Raw genomic sequence first — 10,748 nt, forward strand, 5'->3', positions numbered from 1 at the left:
GAAAATGGAGGCAACGAAGCCAAGCACGAAGTTATTTGCTTCTGATGTTATATCGGGTGAGACAGAAGGGGATCAATACACCGGCCTCGTGATGTATCCTTCCCGATAAGCTAAATATGGTTAATGCACGTGTGTCTCGAGTTCCCTCGCTACCACAACAGCTGTGCTCACTGATGATAAATCAAGTTGGACAAGAAGTATCCACACCTGTTCTCCAGCTGACCAAGCCGAGTGGTTTGTTGTCTGAAACTGGGGTGGGGACAGATAAGGACTGACAAAGGCAAATGTCTTTTCGTGGATTAGATTACAGCCTACCTTCTCAGACACTGGGGGTTTAGGAGCAGCTTTTTTTGTCAGCTTGAGGCAGACTGACCATCTGAGCAGTCTGGTCTATGCAAAAAAAAAAAAAAAAAAAAGTAATGGAAAGTAAAAACAAATAATAAAAGCAGTAATACTTGGGAAACATACTCCAATAAAATACTTCAGACACGGTTTTTAGATATCGCTTTTTATTGTGATTATACCTTTGTTACCATCTGAGCATTTATAAACACTTAAAGACACTGAAACGATTTCTATCTTATATACAACTGAAAAAACAACTCCAAAGTACTTTACAACTGAATAAATAAATCCATCCGCAAAACCATGTTGTCTGAAGTAATCTTGTGTTTGTGAAAATATTGTTTAATTTTACAAATGTTATTAATTTGCATCTTTTTGGTATATACAAAATATGCTATAAATAAGGACAACTATTTAAAAAGACACTGTGGCAAAAAGCTTTATTATACATATAATATTTTACAAACGGCTTGGGGATCCTATAATGACTGGTTTCAAAAGTATGCAAAAGTATTGTGTGAAAAGTGGGCGAAAAGGTCTCTTTCCATCATAAAAGTGTGGTGTGATAATTTTCAATTAAACACCCTGATGCGTGAAGAAAGTTTTGAGGATGTAAAATAGATCTCGAGGTAATTGTGCAATACATACCTCATTTGGTGTTGTGGCTGTCATGAATAAACAGTGTGGTGTACTTTAGAGTTGTAGCTGTCTTGAATAAACAGTGGACTGCAGAGTTGTAGCTGTCGTGGATAAACAGTGTCCGTGTCTCCTCTGAGCTCCTTACACTCTGCTCTGGGATCGATTGGTCTGGTCGGACTGATGGCGTCAGTTCACAAACATTTGCCTTCAGTTGCTGCTAGAGAAAAGGGACATGTTAGAGGCTGGCAGGGCCGCGCCACGGCACGTCTAGACAGGGGAGCAGACACCCTCTCAGAGATGGGCAACACAGCCCAAAGACAAAGGAGACGAGTGTGAAGAGTGTAGCTACAGCCCGGGCTCGGTGTGGAGGTCCCGGACGCTCGCATGCAAGAGTTATTTCATGTTGAAAATGTGGGAGATGGTGGCGTTACCGAGAGCGATCTCTCCCTTCCTGTCGTCTAGGACAAGATGGCAGCAATGCAGGCGAACTGTACATGCTATGGATTTATAAGTCCATAACATGTTCAGAGAAGCCCTGGATTATATTTATAGTGACTCTATGTGAAGGTAAGCGATCGAGTCTCGGGGGTGGCTGAGAAATGGGGGGGGGGGATGCTTCGATCACACCCTTTTGAAATGGGTCGATGTGGCGTATTACCAAGTCATAACTTAGCTACAAAGTTAGCTAGCGAGCTTTTTGCCGTGTCAACGGTTTAAAAGATCGTCCCCTACGTTTGTTTTCCAGTTCAGCGTTACTGAAAATGTATTTACTAAAAAGAAAAAAGAAAAAAAACAAACAAAAAGAAGGAAAAAAAACCCCCGTCGCGTTATGATAACCGGATACAGAGCTGCTTGAGTTGCGTTGGTGGACATTTTTAGCTCAGCAGTGTTTGGTGTCGGTGTTGTTTCACTGTCCGTTGATTCTTTCAACTCTTACCATAATATTGATCGTTTTATTAATCTGTTATGAGTTTCCTCAATTACATTTCCACTTGCGTTAAATAGACTTTAGTGGTGGATTACTTTTCAGGCTGTCACCAGGCACCATTAACCGATATATTAAGTTGACGAAACATTGCACAGGAAATGAAAAAAGATTAACTCTAATCTGAGTTTACGAAACCGTGGAGATCTTTCCCCATTGTACTGTGTGACATTTTAGGTTTGTAGGCTGCCTCTTATAATGTCACTTGTTAACATAATAGAGTTGGGTGTATGCATATTAATAATTAAAAAATAAATAAATTCGAAAGATCTTTGTGGTACTTTTCAGTAATATACAGTATTAATAGTTTGTTGATGATTTCAACCAATGTGCTGGTTTTTGTGACTTTATCCTCTTTTTTTACTTTATGAGAGCAAAGCAGCTGTAAAAACTAATTGCCAGTGGTTCTTGTTTGCAACTTAGCAGGCATGAATAGTTAAAGGCAGGCAACAAAATCCAGCTCCTGTTTTAAGGGCAGATCTTTTGGAACTACTTGTCCAGGGCTTAGAATCCAGAGCCTATGACTACAAGCTAAAATGTTGTTATTCTGCAGTATTTGTATGTGATACCTTCAATACTACAGTTTCTGTTTTCAACAGAACTCATTTATTTAGACAACTATATAAAAGTAATGTATTGTTCACAATACGGTGTTTTTTCTTCTTCTTTTAGATATGAGGATCACATATTTAAAGAAAACAGTACCAGGCACACTTAGTTCAAGTCTGTAAAAACACTTGGATGCAAATATATTTTGTTAACTTAACAGTCCAAATTCCATTCTTCTGAGCACGCATTTAAAAATATTCCCGTTAGCGAAGCCGCACCAGATGCTATCTGCACATACTGAGAACCTTTGAGATGACTGTGAGTACAGTGAAGCATTGTGCTGCAGTGTTTGTGTGATTCACTTTGCATAGATACTCCTGTTCACTGTACGTTCCCATGTGCCACACTCTGTATTTTATCTGTAAAACCGCAATAGCAAGGTTGCTGGTAGTGGAAATGAAAGAGGAAGGCGAGGGCCTGTAATAATTGTGCAAACAGTGTTTTGCTGTACAGTAATTGTTATTTGTTGTTGTTAAGGAGATATAATGACTACACAGATCTGCCGTACTGGGGGAAGGTGGTTGTCCGCGTAACATTGTGGCCAACTTAACGTCTGGTTTTGGAGTGATATTATCTAGAGGCGTGCTTACAGACGGGAGTCAGTGGACAAAACAAAGTCATTGAGAGCTTAGGACCACCATGACAACAAGCTGCAGTGTTGGCTCTTGCATTACTAAATATTTGAGTGGCGAATGAGTGAATGCTCACTTTGACTCACTGTGCAGAGTTAACTCGAGGCAATTGGATAAACAGGTAAAAGCTTTGGACATATGCTCGAGTATAGCGAGGAGTGCGGTTAAACATTTTCCCGAGCTCCCTTGTTTCCAAGCTGGTTTAATTAGTGTAAGAGTTTGTATGACGTTATGATCGATGATTTGCTGATCGATGTAAACGCTTGTTTGGACGGGTCGGATTTCAGCGTGTGCTGCTCGGTGACAGCTGCTACACGTCCGAAGGACTTTACTGGCTTGTTGCGGGAATGTAAAAAGCCTGTGTTATTTTGTTGAGAGGAAATTTGTGACATTTCCCCCCCTTGCTTATTAATACATAATGACATTTTATATTTGCACATTTTTATAGAAAATAAAGTTAACCTATATACCTCCTGGGCTGATGAAATTCAGATGTTCTTTGACTCCCGGTATGCATTCATCCCCTTGTAGATTTCTACATGTTATGTCGAGAATGCAGAAGGTGTGGAGTCCGTCTTAGTCAACAGAGTAGCTTTAATACTCACCAGTATTAGAGGAAGTAAAACCTCCGTCATAAGCTCTCTTTTTCTGTTACGGAATAGCTCCTTCTCATTAAACTTGAGGTTATCCATAGTGGAGATATAATTTCAATTTGTGTGTTTTTTATTGTTTTGTTTACATTTATTATTATTATTTAATTAGATTATTTATTTTTAGCATTGCTCTCAAATGTGTACATGTGCGTGTGTATATATATATATATATATATATATATATATATATATATATATGTCCCAAATGGTTTGGTACATGTTCAGTGTGGATGACGGCTCGTTAGTTCGGCACGTCCTGAAGAATTCAAAATATTACCGCCACGAGTCTGTTTATATCTACATACTTGCACTTGAATGAGTTCCACTCAAAACATTTTGGCAGCGCGCCACTTGTTGTCCATCAGCTCTCGCAGGCTATAGCGGTGTTAGCCTGCTCGACCTGTTTGGGTTTTATTCAGCATGTGTTCTCTCAAGCTAAACCTTTCAATACACCATCCTGCCAAATGCAGTTTCTAATTTCTCTGCTTTGTGGCACTTGCATGGTGTTGACGCTGAAAGGACTTGTGAATCATTCTATCAGAGACGATGTCCACAGTGTCGAGGAACTAAAACAAAGCTGTACCTTATTTATTATTATTATAATTTTTTGTTAGGTTTATTTTCTTCCTTCACCAGAGCAGGATTGCGGTGAGGCACGTAGCAAAATACACCTTGGGACAAGTTACTGTTGCATTCATCCATGTATGCGTTCACAAATTTCTTGGAGTTCAAGTTAAGAAAATAATAGGAAAGTTCTATGAATTGCAGGAGAAAGCGAGAGTACTCAAAACTCCTGTAAACAAAGGAATGTCATGAAGTTAGTGTGTTGTCACCTTCCTCTCACAATTAATGTATTAGTCCTGCACCACAAATATGAACTTTCTTAAAGTGCAGCTGCCTGGATTACTTTTGACTGAAAACCTTTTGGAGCCAGTTAGTTGCTTTTGAATATCTTTAAACACACCAAATCCGAACGGCATCACATTAACTTTGTGTATTTTCGTACGTCCAATTCACTCGACCTGTAGTATTTTAGTGTTCTATACTGTACTGAGCAGCAGCTAATGTAGGAACGCTCAATGACGGTCATAAGTTCACTGCTAAAATACCATGAGGTCACATGCTTTCGAAAAAAGACGGCCTTTTTATCCAATAACTGTGGAAGATCAGGTTCACGAGACACAGGCGTAGCCCGACTGCGAGCTGTGAGGTTATAGGACTGTGATCTGAGGCAGCAATCTCTGTTTATTACTGAAATGATGGCTGCAGTAAGTGAGGACTAAAGTCTACTCCTCGGTTATTTTTATAGGGCCGTGTCAAAACAAAGTGCACTCTATGACTCCACATTTATGAAAAAGTAGAGGGTGTTGAAGTAGAAAACCACAGTGTTTACTTTAAATGGCCAAAAAAATTGAATGACCAAAGTGATAACTTCATAATTTAGTCACACACTGAATAGTTGTGTTAACTTTGTTCCCTCTGTCACGTGATATTTGCATTGATATGGTGAACCCTCTGGTGTGGTAAAGCCCACGGGGGCTGAAAAGAAAAATCCATCCATCCATCCAATGTTCTATACTGGCTTTATCCAGGATAAGCTCAGAGGGACTGAAGCCAACCGTAACCAACACAACAGAAGAGTGGGTACACCCTTGCTGGATCACCCTTTCCACCGTGTACCCCCCTTTTGTGTTTGTCCTGCGAGCACTGGCCGGCAATCACCGCCACTCATGTCCAAACCAATAGCAATTTCAGAGTTATCTATGAGCCCAACGTGCATCGCTTTAGATTGTTGGAGCACGCACGCACGCACACGTTGGAAGAATATGCAAGGTCAACACAGAAAAGCCTGTTTGGCCAACTGGTTTGAAAAAGGAAAATTCTTGTTGTTGGGCGACGGTTCTAAACATTGTGCTGCTTTCTTCTAACAATCGTTGGAGAATACTATCAACGCGTTGACAGTAGGGACAAGCTGAGATCTAGGTTTTAGTAGATCCATGAAAGCTCTGTAAAGAATAGGACTATCATTAGCGTATGAAATATTCCCATAGAAATATATTATCCAAAGATTAATTATATCAAACTAAATGCTTTTGTTAATCAGTGACACACTTTTTCAGATTTTTTATTTTTTATTTTTTATGTCCTGAATGTGAGCTACCACACACATGACACATGGAAATCACACGATGTTGGCAAAAGCTTTTGATATGCTGTAGAATGGCAAACATTATATTCATAGCGCACAGTCTAAGTCGCAGTGCTTACATGAACACAGATTCGCTTCGAGTGCTGAAGTGGCATCGCCATGACTGGTTTCTAAAGTTACTGACTGCTGGCATGTGTGCACACAGCACACCTGCCTCATTTGGGGTCCAGTTGCTCCCCATCTGTGGTCGGAATACATGTTGGGATAAGCCTTGGGGTCTGGGACCCCCTCCCGTGTGGGGTTTCATCAGAGATCACAGGGGTGGCCCGAGGGTTTGCCTACTCTGTGGCGATCAAAATTAGATTACCACATGTCAAACAACACTCTTAATAAGATAATTATAGAATCTCAAACAGGCACTTTAAATGGAAAAAAAAGAGGTTTGGATACATTTTCATATATTTTCATGCACACAAAAAATATTTCTCAAAAAAACAAACAAAAAAAAAAAGCAACAACCACTAAACAAAGCTGAGCAATGTTTTTTTCTGCAGGCTAAGGAACTTATGGACAAATATAGTGCTTTACACAATTTGTGCCATTCTTCCTCCACACTGCTTCTCATTTTTGCTTTCGTGTAAGAGTTGAGTCTGGTCTGCCGCTCTTCTTAGAGGCCATGTGGCGGGCTCCACCTCCAACGGGTTCTTTTTTTCCCCCTGCAGTGGAAAAAGATGAGCATTTGTGTCTGTCCTCTCCCTTCACATGGTCGTCTTGTGTTAAAGTTCTCACGCCTGTTCATAGCATTTCTTCTCAAGGCACATTTAGTTTGTCACCCAGTGCCATTTGGCCATTGTGGACAGCTGTCGACTGTTTATTTTCTTTTTCATTTTTGATTGTAAGCAATTACTTAGCGGCTCAGACTTGCTAAAGAAGTTTTGCAGCATTGAAGGATATAATGCAAGGCCACTTGAGCCTCGTTTAAGACCAGGGGAGCGTCTAGCTTCAGACGGTAATAACAGCCTCAGAGTTAGAGTTTTGCTGCTGATATCCCAACAACTGTCTATTTCGCATCTTCAGGTTGAACGTCTCTCTTCTCACCGAGTGAGTCTATTTTGTAGCTAAACAAATGAGTCAATTATTTTGTCTTGTTTTGTTGATTCAACTGGTATTTCAATCTCAAGTGCATCCTCCAGTGTAAATAAATATATATATAAAAAAAACGTAATTTGCCATGAACTCCTTAGAGATGTTTCCCCTTATGATTTGCAAGAATGCAGTTCTCTTTTTCAGATCATTTAGAAATGTAGTGGTTTGGAAATTGTCGGTGTCAAACATAAATTAATAGACTGTAGTTGTGATCCTCGTGTTGTTCAGATGTAATTGGCAGCTAAGGTAACAGACAAGATTACTAAGGCGTGCTCTTGAAGTGTCCTATTGTTTCCATGGGTGTGTCACTTTTACCTTTGCCCAGCGGACTGCTGCCTTGTCTGCATTCTGCAGCTCTGAGCATGCTCTCCCTCTATAAACTCTCTGCAGGAATGCACACTAATTATGCAACAGTTACTGTTACTGAACCACACCAGTTTTGCCCTTGTCTGTGTAGGAGGCACTGTTACTCTGGTGACACTAAAGTGGGTGCTTTAGAATCACAGTATTGATTGTTCCTATGTTTTAAATCCGAGGCAGATGAAGGCCAAGTTGTAGCACAGCTATGTAAAGGCCATGGACAGTGATGTTTTTAGCGTTAAAGAGACGGTGGATAGGGCTGCTGTTATGAGGTTGCAGTGGTGTGAAACACTTGTGAGTTATTTTGAAAACTTTTGTGTAGGATGTCTGTCGTCTATCAGTTTCTTTGTAAAATGTCGGGAAAACCCATTCCCCTTAAAGGTATTGTTACTGCCTAGATTTTTTTCCCCTTACATCCTCAAAACCGTAACTGCAGATTCTGATTATCACAGTAAAAGCAAAAGTTTTGAGTAGATGGAGTCCAAACTATTATGTTATTTATCAATGAGATAGTAGTTTGGACTGATTTGACAAGGATTTGACTCTTTAACAGCAATTGTTAAAGCAAAAAATCTTTTGTAAAGCAAAAAAAATCAGCTGTTAGAGTTATTGTGGTATTGACATCTTCATGGTGAGTCAAAACAAAAGAGTCCCAACATCTAATATTAACATGTGAGAAATACCACATTTATATATTTGTTAATGGCAGAGTTTTTACAAGGCAATGTAAAAAAAAAAACAACACCCATTTGCTATGAATCCTCTTTTCCAACAAAAGAAAAGGGTTTAAATGTAGTTGCCTTTCCAAATATGTTGCATATGTGTTTACGCACATATTTTGTTCATTCTGACTGACCCAGGCTCTTGTGATTCTTCTTGTAATCCCAGACCGACTCCATTTTCAGACCAGTGCTCCGTGGGGACTTTACCATCTGTTGCAAGACCACTTGTTTTTGTGTGGCTGAAGATAGAGCTCAAGCAGTGTGTTTCGACTTGTCCTGTAGCAAAGGGAATTTTGGGCCAGTCAGATGCCTCTGCGATGGTTTCACTTGATTGGGGGGTTATCTAACTTCTGCAGTGCCCAAATTTGCTAAAAGTTGCACTTTGGCGCTCGGCTCTAAGCTGTGTCCCAATTCAGCTGCCACCTCTTTAGAAAATTGCATTGGAAGGCCGATGACGTCAGTCGTCGATTGACAACGCGATCCCAATTCTGCAGCTCCTTTAAATGCAGCCCACAAATGTAGCTTTGGTTTCCAAGATAGCAAAGGATCCAACAGGTGTATCTTGGTAACCATAAATATTACAAGACTCATTGCACATCCGAGCCTATTATTAAAATCTGTTCTAGTTTCATCAAGTTCAGTTTCTTAAACGCCCATTTTAGAATGTCAAAGTGTATTATTTTCAGATTCTCTGCATTGTGGTTACTGCAGGGCAGCTAGAAACTACAGGCAATGCACTAAATATAGGTGCGTTAACATCGGGCCCAAAAGCAATTACACACATTTCAGCGAAAACTGTGTGGAGGGTAGGGCGCTATCTGTTTCAGGGCTAACAGATGAAGAAAGACACTGTGAGGAAATATTTGAATCCACGCATATTGGATTGACATTCCAGTCATCACATTTAAAAATTTTTTTTTTTTTTTTTTTTTTAAGAAATGCATAATCCACGCATTATTCCCCCGGGTGTTCGTCATAGTGTAATGATTAAAGCTTTTTAGTTCAAATAAATTTTTTTGGTGTCATTTGGCACTTTTTGTTTTAGCGATGGTTGATATATTCTAATGAAGTGTGGCCAACTGAGAACATTGTAAACAGTGCCACCAAACAGTAGCGCAGGGTGATTGTGCAAAGAGCTGTCAAGAGAATTGGTTGACCTTATCATGCTGCTCAGAATAGTCAAAGGGGTAGCTCAGCGCTCTACTGCTATCACAACACAAGTAGGCTTTCCATTAGGGATGTTTATTTTGGGCAACTCCACAGAGGCATAAACATCTCAAACCGTCTCACCTGTGTTTGTGTTTTCACAAGTGTGCATGACACTGAAATCAAAAATATTCATTCATTTCGAAACAGATGTTTTTGAGTAGTTGGAGAAGCAAGACATGGTAGTGGCTTGTTGAAACACAGGAATCCTAAAAAATTATATATGTATAGTCTGGGTTTTCAGTAAACAGTTCTGCTAATGTAGCACTCGTTGAGGATAAAACCTTTGGAGTTTGGAGGCTTGGATTTGATGGTTCCCAATGAAATGAGGTCACAGACTTAAGTACAGCATACTGACAGTCTGATACAGTCACAGTGCCAGTTTTGTATGATTTTTGTTTTTAATGTAGTATTGTCACCATCAATATTTTTCTCAGTTTTTCCTATTTGGTTGACACAGTACCGTTATAGAATATTTCAACGAGATGCAGTTATTGTCCATGAGCATGATTTGCGTTGTCCTTTCTCTAACACACACATAAGCAGGGTGGGGTGGGGGGTAAAGAATGAACCTTATCTGAGGTAGGTGTCATCATGCTTTGTGACTTGGTTGTTTCTGTCTGTCTGTCTCTCATCCTTACTTACTCACCATTGGTTGCCTAGAGACCTGTGGTAGGATGCATGGAAATGGCAGCAAAAGGTCAGGCAAACCTTTGAGAAGTTAGTCATCTGCGGTGTGGAGGTGCTGGTGGATAGAGATGAATAGTGTAGGTTTTCTGATACACCCCACAACCACATGCTCTGTTTTTCTCGTCAGTGATGAGTGGACAGAAATGAGCAGTCTTGGTCTTTCTTCGTTTGTTCCATTCCTGTTAATGAAAACGTAACCCCAATCAGCTACACACAGGGCTATTTCGACCATTTTTATTGTTTTTTTTTTTTTTTGATGAGTGATTAAACAGTATTACTCATCCTGACCAACATATTACTCAGGACAAAAACTACTGTTGGGTTTGTGGTTGCATTTGTGTTTTTTAATTATATTTTGCCCATCTTTGTGAAACAGTTGGTGCATCTATGCTTCTAATCATCTGTTGTCTTCTATTTTCTTTTCAGGTATGGCCTCACAAGTCTTGGTCTACCCACCACACATTTATCAAACCCAGACAAGTGCCTTTAGCAGCGTGAAGAAACTCAAAGTCGAGCCCATCAGCTGTGTGTACCATGACAGGGCACACCCGCGGACTTATCTGAACAGCAGAACCCTTGGCATTGTGCACCCAACGAAACAAGCCCACTCGT

The 10,748-nt window shown here is 40.1% G+C and overlaps 1 protein-coding gene across 2 annotated transcripts in view; it reads left to right on the forward strand.

Moving 5' to 3' along the window:
• Positions 1-1,214: 1,214 nt before the first annotated feature.
• The window catches only part of hipk3b (homeodomain interacting protein kinase 3b), a 46,304-nt gene continuing 36,770 nt past the window's right edge, over positions 1,215-10,748 (forward strand). For both annotated transcript variants that reach the window (XM_080495499.1, XM_080495500.1), the window contains exons 1-2: positions 1,215-1,551; positions 10,563-10,747. In XM_080495499.1, the coding sequence (XP_080351625.1) occupies positions 1,479-1,551; positions 10,563-10,747 (258 nt within the window). In that variant the 5' untranslated portion in view covers positions 1,215-1,478. The remainder of the gene's footprint in view (positions 1,552-10,562; position 10,748) is intronic.

Source organism: Blennius ocellaris (assembly GCF_963422515.1).
Source record: "Blennius ocellaris genome assembly, chromosome: 1".
In the NCBI taxonomy this organism is placed as follows: Eukaryota; Metazoa; Chordata; class Actinopteri; order Blenniiformes; family Blenniidae; genus Blennius; species Blennius ocellaris.